Genomic DNA, 19,212 nt, shown 5'->3' with positions numbered 1-19,212 from the left:
CAGCGACACAAGAAGAATACGAGGTACTTTCAGCACCAGGAGGCAATCGCCGCACAGATCCACCCTGTACCTCGGGTGTCGCCTTGGCCCGCGGCTTCTAACCTTGGTTTACCCTTCTTAAAAATCAAGGCGCAGGCAGGCTGCACTCGGGCGGGTAAGACGCTTCCACGTGGGGGAGGGAGGAGATTGAAAAGAGAGGGCGGGCTGAGAAATCACCCTTCTCAAAGCCTGGGGAAAACACCGCGGGAAGCAACTCCGCACAGACCTCAGCAGCAGCTCGCTCGGGCCCTAGTCCCTGGAAGCCCCAGCCGAACTAGGAGGCCACTGGCCGGCTCGGATAGCCCCGCAGGACCGGCTCACCGCAGCCTGCAGCCGGCTCCGCAGGCTGGCGGAGCTCCGGCCGCCGGGCGCGCGGGGCGGGGTCGGAGGCGGGGCCGGGCCCGGGGCGTGGCCGCGCCGGGAGGGCGCGCGGGAGGCGCGGAGGGAGGGTGTCGCGCCGAGGGAAGCGGCCCGCGGCGGAGGGAGGGGAGGCCGAGTCCTGGAAGCGGAGCTCCGCGCTGGGACTGGTTCCTTCGCAGCCATTTTCTGTCCAACCAAACAGCCGATTGGAGACGGGAGCCAACCAGGGCTGCATTGGAGGTTTGTGTCTCGCTTCGGCCAATGATCGCTCCTAAACCGACTCCACTTTAGCTCGAATGAAATGTCCGTCTCCTCCCGGCGCCGTCCCCGCCGCCAACGCCGCGGCGGCCGGGGGCACTCGCCTCCCTCCTGCCCGCCCGCCCTCCCGCCTGGGCCGGGGCCGGGGCCGGGCGGGCGCCTGTGAGGCCTGTCCCGCTGCGGGCCCGGTCGGAGAGCGGGCGCGGGGCCGCTCCTCGGCTCTTTGTGCGCCGGGCCGGGGAGCGGCGGGCCGCGGGCCAGGCCGCCTCCTGCTCGCCGCCGCCGAGCTCCGGGCCCGAAGCCGAGGAGGGGGCACTAGGGCACCGTCGGGCCGGCTCTCCGCGGCGTCCCGGCCGGCTCCATTTTGTGCGGAGAGCCGGCCGTGGGGGCGGGGGACGCGGCCCGGACCCCCGGCCCGGATCCTGCCCCCACCCCCGGGCCTGGTCCCCTCGCGGGGGTTCCCGAGGGCGCCCGCCTTCCGCCTGTCCGCCCGCCCGCGGGGGCACGGCGGGGCCGGGCCGCTTTGTCTGCTACCCCGGCACCCGGGGCGCCGCGCGGCGGGCAGGCGGCGGGCGTTGGGCGCGGGCCCGGGCCTGGGCCGGGCGAGTCGGGGGGATGCGCGCCAGGGCAGCCCGCGCGGCGCGGGAGGGACTGACAGGTCGGCCGGGCGGGCCGGGGGGCCGGGGCCAACCCGCTTACCTTCGTAGGGGAGGAAGCCAGGTCCCCGGGAGGAAGGAATGGATTTCGTTTCCCCGCAGTCTGGTTTACGCGTAAAGAATGCAGCCATCTGTCGGCTTGCGGTCCCTGGACTTGCCCCGAAGGTGGGAAGGAAGCTTTCCGGATTGGGCTAAGGTTTTAATCTTGGGTGGGAGGCGGGGAGGATGTGCCGGGCCTTAGGAGTAGTAGTCTCCGAGAACAAAGAATTACGGAGCACCCACAAGTCGTAATCTTGCCCAGAGTAATTTAATGAGATGATTTAAGCAAGGTTAGGTAACGTATGACTTTAGAGAAAAAAGAACAGCATCCCTCTTAACCTGCGTGGACTCCACGGTTCCTGCCACGAATTGCTGGGATGGTTTCCGCTCTCTGATATGTAAACTAATCCAACAATATGAAGTGATGAGGTAACCTGATCAATGTAAATGGCATTAACAAATAGGAATTTTATTTGTAAAGTAAAAAGTTTAACCCCAATACCTCAAAAGGCAGTTATTCCTTCCTCACACTGCTCCTGTAGTTTAATTTAGGGATTGCATTGATGCAAAACTCGGGTCTTGATGCCAGACTGGAGGGTGGAGGAAGAGTCTGCTGCTTTTCTTGGATACAAATTTGCATTTCTTTAAACATTAAACAGATGTATGCGTTCCCTTGAGCTTTCACATATATCATAACCTGCCTTGAAGAAAATATATACCATATGCGGTGATAGTGTTTTTAATATACCAAGTCTATATACTGACTAAACTATTTGGGTGAGCGATTGTACTGAGGTGTGCACCCCCTCCCCCAGCAAAATATATAAATATATACAGCTCCTACATTTTAAGTATTCTGAAGATTCTCCCCCCCACCCCCCTCCAGACTCCCTTTGAAAAATAACACTTAAAGCCACAAGGAAGGAATTTTCCGGGCAACTATGGGTTAGAAAGAGGACGTTATCTGAAAAGAAATTAGAAATTGCTTTTAGGATTATAGCCGAGTAGACAGTGCCAGCCAGTCTTGCTGCCTAGACCTTTGTAATGGCATTTTAAAATTCAATTCAGTGGTTATGATTTTTTCTGCTATTTACTAGATTTCATGCTTGAATGCATATCCATATTTTTTATTCCTTTAAAAATTAACACTGAAAGGGTATGTTTTTGTTCCCCCCACTCTCCGTTTAGTTGTTTTACTTGAGAAAAGGAAAAGCAAATGAGAAAGGAAGATTGTAACATTGTAGTTGATGCCAGTTTATTCAGCTATTTATGCCTTACAGTGAGAAGGAAGTGCTATCCAGATGCAATTTTAGTCCAAAATGGTGGTGCCTTAAAATGATAAATAAAGGTCTTAATTGATTTTGTTCTCTGGGCAACATTCATCTTCTCATTATAATATGAGATGTTTAAAAGCATTATATTCTGAGATAAATTTGTCTCCCCCTTTGAGCTTTTGGACCCTAACTCTCACTCTAAAACAAAGAAAACCCCCACCAGAAAATTAAGTTGATAAGTCTGGCTGTTGGTATTTTAAATAGTCTAGATACGTGATGTGATTTTTTTTTTTTTTGGTCTCTAGCATATTATATAATTTGGTGTGTTGTGATGAATATTTATGATGAACATGACTAAATATATGTTGGAAAAGCAATATCTCTCCCCAATGTTATTAACTTTTTTGTAAGTTTTCCAAAATATATCTTCCAATTTAACAAACATTTATTGGGTGCTTGCATTTTGCATCATTTTATTGCCATATATTACATTAAATAATAGCAGGTAAAATTATACATGCCTTTAAAACTTTTACTAGGAAGAAAGGCTATGGGCTATACCTTTTTTTTTTTTTAACTACTAATAGATGTTTATCTTCTAGGTTGAAATTGGGCAGAGATTAGACACCTTTTTTAGGCAGGTGTTCTTGAGTACCACTGACAACACGGTTCTCAGCGTGAACATACTTCATGACAGTAAGTATGTTTTATCATTCTGGTTGTTAATTAGATTTGAACTGTAATTAACTGAAAAGAAAATTATAACTGGTTTATACTGGAGATTCCTGCTAGAATAAGTGCCTTTCCAGGCCAGACAGTACCTATCCCCATTCCCGTTGCTTCCTTCTTCTCAGTGACCTGCATGTATTAAGTATTTCCTCTGGGCCGCAGGGTTAAAAGTTGTCCCATCTCAGGTGGCTGTCTGTTTAGCTGGCAGGGCTTAGTCAGATTGAATATTTAGAGGCAAGTTATGTGTGGAACAGAAAATGCTGGTTCCAAGGGTAGCACAAGTGAAAAGGAGAGGTGTGGTAGGCTGGGTAGTTGGGATGCCACAGAAGGAACTGTAGGGCTGGAACTGAGCCTTGAAGGGGTGAGTAGGGTTGGATAGGTAGATGCTGTCACCAGAAGTTGGACCCTGAAGGCAGGGCTGAGTGACTCCTGTTGGTGGCAGGGAAGTGGATCTGCATGGTGCAGGTGGGGATCTCACAGGATAATCTAGTGAAGAGATACCACTTGGCCTGTCTGAATACTTTACTTTTGAATCGGATACTATGTCTGTGACATAAGGCGTGTCACAACTTCCTTGAGACAGGATTACCTCACTCCTTAAACAAAAGAACTGTACCTGGTGATCCCTAAATAAGGTTTTTTAGCCCTGAAGAGAGTTGAAGGGGATCTTCCCAACCCAGGGATCAAACCCAGGTCTCCCGCATTGCAGGCAGGTTCTTTACCAGCTGAGCCACAACAGAAGCCCTGAAGAGAGTTGAAAACCAGTTTTCAATTGGTTTAGTTTAGTTAGGTTTAACAAGGGAATCACTCAAGTAAAGCCATGAAAACTAGGTTTGGATTTCATATGGAAGACTTTTAGAACCATTGTAGGTTCAAGAGCTATAAAATCAGTGTTTCAGCGACATTAGTCTTAAAACATTATGTACCCAAGTAGGTTGGATTGTAGTCCAGTGGAAAGAGAAAAGGAAGGGCATATCCAGAAAACACTTAAAAAGAGGTCACAGATTAGGTAAAGCTTGGAGGAGATGGAAAAGCCTAAGATGACACTGTATAATTAGCCTGGAGGAGTAGAGAGATGGCATTGTTCTTAATGGAACAGTTCAAAAGGAGCTCCCCTCCACTGCCTCCCTGCAAGGGATAGGGAAGGTGAATTTCATTTTCCAGTATCTTAAGTTTCCAGTGGTGGGATACTCATACATATCCTACAGGCCTGAGTGGCAGTCACGATATGGTTGTAAATGTAGGATTTATGAGCATAGAAGTGATATGTAATGAGTTTATTAAGAAAGTAAGGGAAGAAAGAGAAAATGATTGTTGGTTAAAACTAACAGTTAAGTGGGATGGGGGATGGGGGGAAGAATACTGCTTTGGAAGTGAAGAATTCCAAGCATAAATGTGGGATTAGCAGAGGCAGCACTACAAAGAATAGTTAAGAGGTTGAAGGCAAAATCCAGGCAACTTTTGTGAGCAGTTTCAGTATCATGTTGGGGTGGGAAACGCACATTTATGGAGTTTCAGTTGGAATGAAGAGAGTATGTTAAGAACTGTCAGGGTGAGAATGAACCAGAGTGTGTAACAGAATTAAGGTTGTGGGTGTCTGTGTCCTTCAATGTGTTTAATGAGGGAGATTAAGAATGTTTAAGGAAGAATGAAGAAGCAGGTATCAGAGATGAGGAATCATTGTATTATTCCTTATCTACCAAGAGATAAGGAATTGATCCAGAGAACAAGTGAAAGGGGTTGTGTGAAAGAGAAAACACTTATGCCTGGGAAGAAGATGAAAACTGTATTTGAAGAGACAGTGATAATACTAGGTTACATTTGTTAAGTTCTTATTGTGTATCATGCATTTTGCTAAGTGCTAGTACTTCACTTTTCATAGTAACTTCATTTTGAAAATGGGAAAGTTAATATTGTCCGTGCTTGAGGAGCATCTTTGAATGTTTTCAGTATACAGTCAGTAGACTCAGAATTTAGAGGGGGCAAATTAAAGATATATGCTTCAGGACTATTTGAAAACCCATCAAGAACAAATACTGTACAGTACTTGGCATATGAGACTCCAGACTTCACTTCCATTTAGGGTGCCACCTTTGGCAAGTCATTAGCCTCATATAACTTCTGTTTTCTCACCTGTTTCATTGGGTCGTGAACATTGCATATTTAGAAAGTGTTCAGTAAGTGTTAAACATATGAAAAAGGGCACTATTTATGCATTTGTGCAACGATTATTAGTATAGTTAAAATACTGCCACATCAAAAAATTAACAGAATAAAATTTACTGCTTAATCAGCTGACCATTTATTGCACTTAATATTTTAGAGAACAATATTATCAGTTCAACTAAATACTTAGGATAGTTAATTTAATGGGCTTTAACTCCTTGTTGGTATTTCTCAGTTCCCTTGGATCTAATGATTTTAGGATAGTTAATTTAATGGGATTTAACTCCTTGTTGGTATTTCTCAGTTCCCTTGGATCTAATGATTGATCATTCTTATCAGTATCCCTTGTGTTCTTTCCTGTTTGCTGTCTGGATGGAATCCACCACTTTGGCTTCTCTGTTCTTACCAGGCTTGTTAAGTATCAGCTTAACCTATCGGTTCTACTAGACATGCCTGGTCAGCAGGTTCAGCTGGGCTCTCTGCATCACCCACCACTCCCCTCCCCTTCCTTTTGCATTCTCCAGGGAAAGCCATCTGTCTCCCCAGCTGTAAGAATCCCAGCATTATCCTTGGTTTTTCCTCCAGCTCTTAGTCAGTCAGCCACCAAGTCTGTTGATTTTACCAGTGAAAAAGCTTTGTAGTCTCTGCTTCTGCTTTCCAGTGCTGTTTCCTGTCAATACTGGCAAAGTTCGTCATCTGGCCTGAACTCTTGCCCTAAACGCAGCATACGGTTCTTACTGGTCTTCTGACCCCATTCTTGCTCCCCTTCCAGTTCACTGTCTACACGGAACTGTAACCAGAGTGATCTTTTTAAAAAGAAACTGGGCTGGCGTTCTTCTGTTAAAACTCTAATTTGATTTACTCTTGTCCACAAGGCACTGCTTGACCAAGCCTCTACCTGGCTCATTCCAGGCCACGAGTACCGTGTCTCAGTTTCCTTCGACTGGAACATTCTTGTCCTGTCTTTGCCTGATTGCTGTGCATCTTTCAGTCTCAGTGTAAATGTCATCTTCTTAAGATGTCCTTCCTTGATTGAGGTCCCTTATGGAGTCAGCTCCAAAAGTGTATCATAAAACATCTTTGTTTTCCTTGGCATTGGGCACTAGCAATTAGTTAATGATTTATAATTATTTAATAGCTATATATATAACATTTACTGAGTACTCTTATTGTATTATGCTCATCCCACTTGCCAGTTATTAGCAGGGAATTCAAATCAGATGATCTGATTCCAGAGCCTGTGCCTTGGAAATGCTAATGGGCTGCGCTCCCCACCCCTTCCCCTTGCCCCCAGTTTACGTAATATTTGTCTTCTCTACAAGACAGGACAGAGACCTTGTCTTTGCTGTTGACCTGTGACGTCGTCAGTACATGGTACAGATCTGATAAATACTAGGTGCTTACTTGGTAAATATTTGTTCACTGGCTTACTTATGCTCTACAAACTATTTTGAAATTTTAATAGGAAGTTTTAGAACTAGAAAAAACCTTAGGGATGTATCTAACAAGTTACCCCCCTCATTTTTTATACATGTAAATAAGAGAATAGCTAGCATATTATAGGCATCAAAGATGAGGCTAATGTGTGGAATGGTAAGAGCCTTGGGGGTTCAAAGATGGGAACACTAATTTCTGGCTTATAGAACAGGGTAAATCAGATTCAGGAAGATGGATGAACACTGGGATTAAAGTATCAGCAGGATTTTAATGGTAGAAAAATAGAGGAGCGGAAGACAGGAGTGGTGAAATGACAGAAAAGCTAAGGCTTGCAGAACCAAAGACACACACACAGCTAAGCGGATGACGTGTGGCTCATCTTCAAAGGAGGGATGGCGAGACCTGATGTCTCCTAAGTACACTGTGTGCCAAAGTCCATCCTTAGTAGGTTTCTGTTCTTTTTTTAATTCTAACAACTCTATGAAATACTTGTAGAAATATTTTTTAGAAGACTGAGGTTTAAAAGCTAATGCTATTAATTCTGGTGAAAATCTTGTAGCTAATTCCAGTTCAGGACAAGATAATGTGACTAAACTTTTTGCCTTTAATACTTTTTTACATTGTGTTTATAAATTAAATTAATTAATCTCTTAGACCATGGTTATTTCAACAGTCTTGCTCATCAGCTAATTAAAAAACCCAGGCTATTTCTTGTAGGCATTGATTAGCAAAAGATTTGTTACTGCTTCATTCCCCCCACCTTCCTAAAAAAACAAACTGGATTTGTTTCCAGTTATACACTCTTAAACAACCACTTTGATCTTATCTCTGGTACCTTGATCTCCCCTGCTGCTGCTAAGTCACTTCATTCGTGTCCGACTCTGTGTGACCCCATAGACAGAAGCCCACCAGGCTCCCCCGTCCCTGGGATTCTCCAGGCAAGAACACTGGAGTGGGTTGCCACTTCCTTCTCCAGTGTGTGAAAGTGAAGTTGTTCAGTCGTGTCCGACCCTTAGCGACCCCACAGACTGCAGCCTACCAGGCTCCTCCATCCATGGGATTTTCTAGGCAAGAGTACTGGAGTGGCTTGCCATTGCCTTCTCTGGGATCTCCCCTGCTGCTGCTGCTGCTAAGTCACTTCAGTCGTGTCCGACTCTGTGTGACCCCATAGACGGAAGCCCACCAGGCTCCCCCGTCCCTGGGATTCTCCAGGCAAGAACACTGGAGTGGGTTGCCATTTCCTTCTCCAATGTGTGAAAGTGAAAAGTGAAAGTGAAGTCGCTCAGTCGTGTCTGACTCGTAGCGACCCCATGGACTGCAGCCTACCAGGCTTCTCCGTCCATGGGATTTTCTAGGCAAGAGTACTGGAGTGGCTTGCCATTGCCTTCTCCGGGATCTCCCCTAGGGCATTGTAAAAACCAATTCACAGCTATCCTAATTGAACTTTTTCATGGGTAATAAATCCATCATCATATCTATTAAAGGCTATTCTCCTAGTATCTTTTTGGCATTTTAGGATCAAAATAGCATTTTATATTTGGGTAATATTTCATGCATATATTAGCTGTTTTAAGGTGGGGAAGGTGAAATTATTATTTCCATTTTATATAGAAATATATTTAATTGATAAGGATGCTTGTTTTCAGGGATCAGTGAGAGTCTAAATCCAAGCTCACTGACTATTGTTTACCTCCTCTTAGAGGACACTAAGAAGCATCATAAATAGGTACCCTGTACTTCTACAAATTGTTAAAAGTAGGTGAATTCTTTTCTCTGCCCCTCAACAGATTCATCAAATGCCATGTTGTTGAAGACTTGGAAACTAGCCTGGTATTTGTATTATTTAATAGATAAAAATACAACAGAGATGGAAAAGAGGTATTGCATAAGGACTCAAATATTGCAGTTAATAACATCAAGTTTGTGCTAGTTCATGGACCTTGATAAACATTTAGGATTAAGTGTCTCTTCTTGAAAAACATATATAAATTAGACTTAATTTTGCTATATTTTTTATTCAGATAATACAGTCAGAAAATTTCTACCCACAAATAGCCAGTCCCTTATTGTTTTCAATAGTATTATTTGCAAAGAAAGACTTGCAGGATTTGCAGTGTTGGAATGGAGACAGTTCAGGGCTTATGGTTTTAGGTTTTTTTTCTTCCAGATTCTTCTTCTTTTACTTCTGAGCAAAATTAAGCAGGGTTCTTTTTTATCTTGTTTTGTCTGAACTTTTTATTTTGTACTGGGATGTAGCCAGTCAACAATGTTGTGATAGTTTTGGGTGAACGGCAAAGGGACTAAGCCGTACATATAAATAAGCAGGGTTCTTTTATTTTTATTTTGCCACACTGCATGGCTTGAGGGATCTCAGTTCCCTGACCAGGGATTGAACCAGGGCCATAGCAGCGAAAGTGCCAAATCCTAACCACTAGACCACCAGGGAACTCCCAGGGTTCTTTTAAAATACTCATTTTAACACTCATTTTTGTCTGTGGTTATAACACTTTCATATTTTTATATGCAGATCTCCAATCTCCCTGACCCCTCCTTTTCTTATTTTTTCTGTACAAGTCAAAAGTCTGGGAGTAGGAGGTGGGGAGGAAAGAAAATTAACCTTTCAGTTAGAGGTGATGAGCTTGTTTAAAATGTGGGTATACTTTTGGGCTGCATGGGTATGGAATTGTGCAAGGAATCCATGTTTCTTATACCAAACAATAGTTTGAACCAGGACATTGTAGAACTTCTGAGATAGCAAAGAAAGTCTGCAGCAAGAGCAAAAATGCTTGTGTAGGAATACACATGGCTTTAGCAGGAGAGTTTGCTGAACATGCTGGATACAGGTGACTTAAAGGTGACTTACTGACAAGCTGATTTTGGCTTTTCTTGTTATTCCAGGGATAAATTAGGTTGTAAGTCAGGCTTGCCTATATGGTATTTGAGGATTATGCAATTGAAAAGAAAGACATGTGTTTTAGATTCATTTCCTTGTAGGCTTATCACTTAATGGAGGGTAGGTAGGAGAATCTTGAATCCTTGGCAAATTATTAAAAGGTTTCCAAAACAAGAAGTGGAAATGTTTTCTTTTAGTAAACATTCCATAGCTTAAAGCTATGTAAAATGTAATTGACTCATCCTGTAACAGTTTATGAGCAGTGAATCTGTTATGTAGTTTTTTAGACAAGTTTATTGAGGATTATTGAAAAGCTTTTTTTCCTTGTAGATGGATGGTGACAGTTCTACCACAGATGCTTCTCAACTCGGAATTTCTGCAGACTATATTGGAGGGAGTCATTATGTTATACAGCCTCATGATGGTAAGAAAGCCACAATGAGAAACATTCACAAGTAGGAAACAATGAAGTGGAAATTTTTATTGATGTGATGGTCTAGGTTACTTCTGTTTTTACAGGAAAATTTGAAATCTTGTCACAGTTCAGTGTTCGTCAAAAAGGTGTACTTGCCTATTTTTATTAGAAATAGTTTTCAAAAGAACGATGGGTTTTAGAAAAGAATTCTGTAAAAGTATGCCTTTTTAAAGCTGGTACAGTTTCTTTCTTTAATTTGTTACTGATTCCCTACTTAAGTATTATATATGGGAAATTCTTATTCAATTGATAGAGTAAACTAGTTCTTTAGTGGGTGGGTGCTAGCTGTAAAATTTGCAGTACTTATGAACAGATGTAGTTTTATTTTTTATTCAGTATTAACTATGTATTAGAATGGCAGCATTATATTGGCCTGTCAGAAATAATTTGCTTTTGTGGCATTCTGTGAGTAGAATTAAAAAATACTAAGATGAAGGTAGTTGAGGGTGGGTGATTATTTACTTCATTTTTAAACAATTGAAACAAGTTAATTTTGATAACATCATTTTAAACACATAAAAATATAAATTGAATCAACTTAAGTACCTTTCTTATGTAACGCATATAAAAGAATGGGAAGTTTACTTTCAGGATACTGCATTTAATCATAAAAGGATACTTGTACTGTGAACGCTTCAGTTATATCTACATCTATATAATTTGAAATTTTACTTTTTGTAAGACCATTATATTACCGCTATAGCTTTGTTCAAAAACTATTACTACCTTAGTAATAATCCAATTGGGTCAGTAATATTCAAGTCCAGTTTTTCTGTTCTGTATAAACTTGGCTTTGGATAAACATACATCCTCTTAATCTAGCTATATGCATGGAGCCATAGATCAGTCTCTTATGTTTTATAGCTAAGTTATGTAACAAATATTTATTTGTTCAACAACCTCCTCTGTTGAAGCTGCTTTACCAAATGGAAGAACTTAAAGCTGATCCCTGGCCTCAGCCAAAAGCTAAGAGGAGAATGAGAAATAAAAATTACAAAATGTGTTAGAGAAGAGACAAAGAAGCACATGTGATATTTTGTGAAAGAGAGATCGCTTCTGAAGGTGCAGTAGAGACGTATTTGAGCTTTTTGGAGAGTTAGTAGGCAGAGTTGAGGATAAAAGTATTCTAGGCAGTGGGTTTGAAATTAAGGAGAATATTCAGTTATGGCCCTGGGAAACTTGTGTAAAGACATGCCATTTTAATCCTGAAAAACAGTATCCTAAGTTGTTTCGGGTAGTTTTTCTTTAAGTAAAAATTATAAGAACCTATAAATATGTTATTTTCCTTTAGATACTGAGGACAGCATGAATGATCATGAAGACACAAATGGTTCAAAAGAAAGTTTTAGAGAACAAGATATATACCTTCCAATTGCAAATGTTGCAAGGATAATGAAAAATGCCATACCTCAAACGGGAAAGGTAATGCAAAGGAGAAATTTAACTAGGTTTTATTTTTCAGGGGTGAAGAGGGGGAAGGTAAAACTACATGAACACATAGTTCATGAATGTAGTTAGCTATTGATTTCAGTCATTCAGCCTTTAAGCAGAATACTTAGTTCAGTGGTACACACTTGGTTACTGAGCAGTGTTCCAATTTCACTTCTCTTATATCTCCCAAAGCTCCCCCTCCCCCACTTGCTGGAAGCAGATAAAACAATTAAAAATCGTTTTAAAAATAGGTACATTGGTAGAACTATCAGGTTTGGGGTCTGTGAAGTTGTAACTTCTAAAATGTTGCATCAAAATTGGATCATGTTGGACTAGTGGATATTCCCCCCAAGTCTATATACCTGGAAACTCTGTCTATAATTGTAAATGTTAATATACATTTAAATTCAGCTGGCATGATTTTTTAAAATTTTTATTTATTTTTGGTCATGCCCCGTGGCATGTGAAATCTTAGTTCCCCACCAGGGTTTGAACCCATGTTCCCTATGGTAGAAGCCTCGAGTCTGAACCACTGGACCACCAGGGAAGTCCTTGGCATGATATTTCTAAGTTGTTTTGTCTCATAGAGAAACAACCATATAAATAGTTAACCTATAACAGCTTTAAAAACTTATTGTCACTCTGCTTATCATTTGGTCTGAACTGAAGTCCACACTTTTTATATTGTTTTACATTGCATAATAAACTTTCTCTCATTTTATTATAGCTTAGAAAATACTTATGAAAATACTAAAGCTTACAAGGAGGTATATTGTTAAGCTATATGGTTAAGCCTAGATGTTGCAGTTTGAGTGGCCCTCCTGTGTTAAGGGGAGAGAAGCACAACTGCTAACCTCTGCCTCAGCAGGCCTGTGACTTAAGCCGCCACTGGCCACCTGTGGTCACTGAGCACTTGAAATGTTGGCTGGTCTGACTTGAGATGTGCTGTAAATATAAAACATACCCAAGATTTTGAAGGCATAGTATGAAAAAAAGGATAAAGATATCTTAATTAAAAAATTTTTTTTATTGAAGTATACTTCAACTTTTAAATGGATTCTATGTTTAAATGATAATATATTGGATTTATTAGGTTAAACAAAATATATTAAAATTAATTTCATCTTTTTTTTTTTTTTAGCGTAGGTGCTAGAAAATCTAAAGTCCTGTATACAGCTTACATTATATTATCTTGCTTGACTGCATTTATGCAGTAAATTGTTACTTTTCTCCAGGATGTAAAATAGGCATGGAGGTGAAAGTGTGTTTCAGCAAGGATTTGGTCATTCCTGTTAGATGTGACTTTGGAATTGCATGGTTTACTCTATTACAGTTTCACTTTGAAACCCTAGATCACTGAGTGAAGAATTGTTTTTATAATGAGATGACAGTTGTGTGCTTCTTTTGGTAGACTTTTTCATAAACTCAAAACCTATTCCTGACACTTTGTGTCTTTATTAATAAAAATGTCACTAGATGTCATTATTTCACTCCCTTGTAAGCCTTACACAAACTTGTTTTTAAAAACTTTCTGGTGTCCTCACTGGTGGAAATGCTAGGGCAGAGAAGCAGGACTTGAGTCCAGCCCACAATACACTTCAGACATAACAGGATTGATTTTCTTGGGCACTTGGTTAGTAAGAATTTTCATCTTTATTGGGTGATAGTCATCTAGTGGTTGCTTTTGTACCTAAATTCTGTTTTCTGTGAATAGCTGTCAAAGCCTCTCCCCTTGTATTTGAGTTTTCAGTTTTGCTCTGGGGGCTCGAATTTTGATAGCATACATTATTCAGTGTTACAGTGTTATTAGCAGATATTTTTAAAGATTAAAGGTTACAGTCATTAACTGAAATTTATATTCTTTTGAATAGGCTTTTATTTTTGCAGGTTGTTAGGAAAGTGGTGATTATATTCCCTGCAGATTTACCATCGATTTTTCTTCTCAGATTGCAAAAGATGCCAAAGAATGTGTTCAAGAATGTGTAAGCGAGTTCATCAGCTTTATAACATCTGAAGCAAGTGAAAGATGCCATCAAGAGAAACGGAAGACAATCAATGGAGAAGATATTCTTTTTGCCATGTCTACCTTAGGCTTCGACAGTTATGTAGAACCTCTGAAATTATACCTTCAAAAGTTCAGAGAGGTAAGTAAAGTGTCTCCCACTATGCTTTTAAGAAAATAAGGTACACTATTCCCTTTAACTTTTTAAACATGTGAATCATTTCTCAGAAGTATGTAATCACTTATATTACTGAACTTAAATAGTAAGTCCTTTCTTCTTCCCTTTGTTTATTACTAATGGCAGCATAGTTATGTAATGACTAAAGGAGTACGGACTCTGGATTTACACCACCTGGATGCTGAACCCCATGACCCTGGGCAGACTATTTAAGTACTTTAGGCCTTGGTTTCCTGGTCTGTAAATTGAGGCTAATAATAGGACTTAAGACAAAGTAAAACAATCCATGTAAAACCCTTGGCCTGGCACATACTGAATGGTCAATAATGTCATTAATAGCACATGCTGTTATTGTTACTAATTTAAAAGAGGTATTTCAGAGCTTGGGGCCATTTAGATAAAAAGATAGGAAACTACAACTATATCCTTTTCTTATATTAATTAAATTTTTCTACATCTATGTTTGGTTTTTCTTTGCCTATGGTATGGATTTGTGAAAATGAACTGAGATCAGCATATTTTTCAATTCTATACTCCAACTTGGGTGTCAGATTCATACTACTCTCAAAATATTTTCTTAATGTCTTTAGTGTTAGAATCCTATTAACTTTGTGATATCTGTACAAAATGACTGGAGTAGGAAGAGAATATGTTAATTCTTTATGGAACTTTTCCATATCTTCAGCATCATTAGAACCTGAGAGTGGACAGACACTTAAGCGGTCTTCGATCCAAACTGTAATTCTGATTTAGGAATTTTAAACTCCCAGCTGTCTGCCTCAGTGCTGACTAGTTGGCCAAGAGATGTGTATATAGTTAAATGATACTGGGATCACTTGTAGTAGATTTGCAAGATGAGTATTTATAATATTTTGCAGACTACTTCATCTGTAATTAGACTTTTCCTTTTGATGTAGTGTCGAATTAGAATAACTTCTTTTTACTCATAAATATTTTAGATTTTCTAGGTCATTACTAATACTGTCTTTTGATGACTACTGTATATAAAGCAGTTAGCATTTTGAAGGACTTCTCCATATGTTATTAACCAGAAGTGTTAATAAATAGTTTTATAATAACAGAAGCTTCTAATTCTAGGAACTAAGTAAGCATTCTCATTTAGGAAGTAGGTTTTTATTGCTGCTGTTGTTGTTTTGAGTACAAGTGATTACTGTTTCATTTCCTTCCCCAGGCTATGAAAGGAGAGAAAGGAATTGGTGGAGCAGTCACAGCTACAGATGGACTAAGCGAAGAGCTTACAGAGGAGGCATTTAGTAAGCAGTGTCATGATACACTTATGCAACTAAATTGTTGGCAGTGATTAATAGGATATGTCTTTAGTGGAACTTTTGGAATAACTGTGTGTTTTGACATAGCACTATTTTGAATAGTTCTTACTAGTTCATGCACTTATATTTGAAGTCTTTGAGGGATAAGTGTATAAATTTTAATTCTGCAGAGATTATAATCTTTAACCAATAGTTCTAATTTCCATAATCCCTAATTTTTTATTTAAGATTCATGAGATAGGAATATAGAGAATTGTTTATAATATTAAATCTTGTGATTTAAATAAATTTGAACTGAAGGTTTCTTAAAAATTGAGACATTAGGCATTGATGAAATAAAAGGTCTATGGTGACTATATTTCTTATGTAAAATATGTATATATTTTATATTTCTCATATTTAAAATACATACTGCTTAGTTATGTAAGTGTTGTTCTCAGCCAAGCCTAAGCCTAGAGTTTAGGTGTATTTATGAATCAGAAACTTAATCCATCTTTTATGCACATGGGCAGTTAGCAAAAGTACACTTCAGAAAATTGAAAAAATGCTCTAGGAAAAAATGTGTTTTTGGGGAAACTTTTTTAAATGGAAAATCACCCAGCCTTAAGATTCAGGTCAAGAAAGCAGATGCACTTCTTTACCTACTTTAGCATTTGTTTGTTTGCCTTTTAGCTAACCAGTTACCAGCTGGCTTAATAACTGCAGATGGTCAGCAACAAAATGTTATGGTTTACACAACATCATATCAACAGGTACCATACTTTCCTTGTATTTTAAGTTACTTACATTATATTCATTGACTTTTTTTTTTTTTAATCACAGGTAGTTAATGTCAACATAATTATTAAGAACTGGATAAAGAGGGTTGTTAAAAACTTTTCTCAAAATATATAACTGTGTATAATCTCTTACGGTTACAGATATTTACACAGATGTTCATTTAGTCTGTCCATATCCACGGGTTCCACACCATGGATTCAACCAGCCGTGGATCATATGCCGTCTCCAATCTGTCGTTGGTTGAATCCGCAGATGGAATTTGCAGGTGCAAAACCCGTGGATACTGAAAGCTGACTAAAGGACTTGAGCATCTGTGCATTTTGGCATCCATCGGGCGTTCTGGAACCAGTCTGCTGTGGATATTGAGGGAATGAGTGTATTCACATAGATTTCTATCAAGATGTACAAGAGATTATTGAAGTAGCTCCCTTAGGTAGAGAGAATGGAGATTTGGGGTGGGAACTAGTCTTAACGTTTCATTCCCTTCTGTTTTTATTCTTTGAATGTTATAGTATATATGCTACTTTTAAACTATTTTTTCTTTAATTATCCTCAATTTAAATTTTCAAATCTTAGATTTCTGGTGTTCAGCAAATTCAGTTTTCATGATCTGAAGAAATGACGGAACGGAGAGTATAGAGAACCAAGTCTGTGATTCTGGAACAGAGACATTAGAAGGAACTGACTGGTGAAAAGATGTCTCTTTGTATATTAAATAGCTGTAATGTAGCTTCCCGATGCTTGACTAATTGAGGTGTTAATTCTGACTTGAGAATCTTTTTCATGAATGATTTTAAAGAAAAATTTGGATTTTAAAGGTATTAAAATATTTTTGTTTTGTACGAGAGTTTGTTGCTCTGTATGACTCCTGTATGCATTGTATATTGCAATTTATTACTGTCAGAGATTTGTAGACAGTTTCTTATTTTCATATTGAATCATGTTACTTTTGTAATTCAAGTAAGCAGCTGGGTTAATTCACGATGTTTGCCCTTTTAATAAAATATAAGGGTAGAGTTCATTTTGAATGCAAGTTGCCTTTATTATAAATTTGAGTTTGTCTTGGTTATATAATATCTTGCATGATAACCTAGCTAGATTTTTATCATTTGCCATATTTATTAAAAATTAACTTTTTTTGTAAAACATTCATAGCTTAAACAGTACCATTTTTTAAAAATGTAATTGAGAGATTAAGTGTGAATGCACAAGCATATATTGTCTGCCCTATTCAACTTGGTGCCCGTTAACAGTGTTTACACTGTTCCTTGTGCCTGTTAAGATAGTTTTAGTTTACTGGAGCTTTTATTAAGACGAGATTTGTTTTCGAGTTATATTATTATGAGTGTTTGGAATTCATAAGTTTATTGTAGCCCTAGTGCTCTTGAAATGGTGCCCCTTTCATTTTGTGTATGATTTTTCCAAAGCATATCTTCCAATACTACATAATACCCTCTTCCAGAAGAGGAATTTTAGTCTGATGGTAAATGTCCTCATTTTACCTTTTTAATTGAAATGTCAAGTTTCCTATTATAGTATGGGAACCAGGAAATGTCAGACATTATTGTGTGTGTACAGACCTTTTTTGCATGGGTGAGTGAATGAAATGAAGAGCAGAGTGAGTGCTGTGAATGGTATGAAAGAGAAGCTGCCAACTTCTAGTGTGCTGTCTTGATCTTTGCAATAAACAAAATTTAGATAATGTAACTTTGTATAATTTAATAGCACTGCACTTGGGTTGTTGCTTTTTTAAAGTGAGGAGATTTTTAAAGTGAGGAGTATTTTTCTCACCTGTTCTTTTTGGTGATAATTTTTTAATCAACAATTGCTCTTGTATAGTTTGCTTAAAAGACACTTTGAGTGACTGTCATCTTGGAAGGACACTCAGATTTACAAGGGAGAAGCAATTTCCCAGATATGGGCTGGACAGAAACATTTTCTTTGCCAGAAGGAGCTTTTGAGGGCATAACTGGGATAATCTGAACTTAATAACTCCCTCTTTACCTTCCCATTTAAAGAATAATCTTCATTACAGAAAATTCAAAGAGGCAAAAAAGGGTGGTTAAGCAAAGTCAACCATCATCCTACAATGTTAAAAGTAACCAATGTTAATATTTTGGTAAATATTTGTCCTTTTACTTTGCTAAATATGTATATTTTTATAAAATGGGCTCATACTTGCATACTGTTTTGTAACATGTTTTTTCACTTAACAATATATTGTGAACATCTTTCCCAGGTCATTACGTAAGTCTTCTACTTTAATTTCTTTATTATTCTGTTGTATAGCTGAAACATAATTTATTTAATCCTCTGTTGGACATTTTGACTATATACATCTTTTCAGTTATAAACAACACTTCACTGAATCTTGTGTACATCCATGACTGTTTTCTTCAAGTTAATTCTATTAGCAGAATTGTTGGTTTAATAGATATGCAAAATTAAGGCTTTTGATGCATATATAATTGTATTTTTGAAATATCTTCTATTTGATCCAGGCAGTATGTCATTATATAACTGATAAAAGCACTTGATCTTTGGTTATCAGCTTCTTTCTCTAAAGTTTAAAGATTAGGCTGTTTAAGAATCAAGATAAAAAAGGAATTAAACAACTTTAAAATTTACATCAATATATACCAAAACAAAATTCTAAATTTAATAATTTGCTATTAGTACCGAAATCTGAAAAGGTAACATTGGTCAACCTTGGGTTATACGGGCTTCAGACTCTGAAAGAACATTGGCCATCTACGTGTGTCAGGTCCATAGTCCCCTCTGATGCATGTGAGAGACAGTACTGCCTTCTCACCTGGCTATGTTGCATGTATGAATGTCATGTTTTCTCCCTCCCTGAAATTTCTTAAGTATATAAGCTCCTTCTCCAGGGGATTTTCCCAACCCAGCGATTGAACCTGGGCCTCCTGCACTGCAGGCAGATTCTTTACCATCTGAGCCACCAGGGAAGCCCACATAAGCTCTTACAGTAACCTCCAATTGAGTTTTTAAAATAATTGTGTACATACTGCTTTATGAGTATCTAAGAGAGAGACTCAGTGACTAAGAGAGATTCAGTGGGTATCAGTGACTAAGTCATAGAAGAAAGGAGTTAAGTAGCTTCTATATACCCTCACTACCTCATTATAATGGACATGCTCTAGAGTTTTTTTTAATGCTACCTTCCTAGTGTCATATGCTTGGGTATG

The 19,212-nt window shown here is 39.2% G+C and overlaps 1 protein-coding gene across 3 annotated transcripts; it reads left to right on the top strand.

Annotated features, from left to right (window-relative positions):
- The first annotated feature begins 503 nt into the window (after positions 1–503).
- Positions 504–17,713, top strand: NFYB (nuclear transcription factor Y subunit beta). 3 transcript variants are annotated; one of them, XM_055394800.2, is made up of 8 exons: positions 504–639; positions 3,229–3,322; positions 10,182–10,275; positions 11,618–11,748; positions 13,704–13,901; positions 15,130–15,211; positions 15,899–15,978; positions 16,583–17,713. In XM_055394800.2, exons 2-8 carry the CDS (start codon positions 3,317–3,319, stop codon positions 16,613–16,615), a joined length of 624 nt encoding a protein of 207 aa, XP_055250775.1. In that variant the 5' UTR covers positions 504–639; positions 3,229–3,316; the 3' UTR covers positions 16,616–17,713. The 3 variants fall into 3 exon arrangements, with proteins under 3 accessions (XP_055250775.1, XP_055250776.1, XP_055250777.1); XM_055394801.2 differs by lacking the exon at positions 504–639 and adding an exon at positions 1,341–1,478; XM_055394802.2 differs by lacking the exon at positions 504–639 and adding an exon at positions 1,644–1,781.
- Positions 17,714–19,212: the final 1,499 nt, after the last annotated feature.

This window comes from Moschus berezovskii, chromosome 6, assembly GCF_049115385.1.
Source record: "Moschus berezovskii isolate FMDL1 chromosome 6, NW_MosBer_1.0, whole genome shotgun sequence".
Lineage (NCBI taxonomy): Eukaryota > Metazoa > Chordata > Mammalia > Artiodactyla > Moschidae > Moschus > Moschus berezovskii.
Note: the sequence above shows the minus strand (reverse complement) of the source record. Positions and strands in the feature narration are given on the sequence as shown.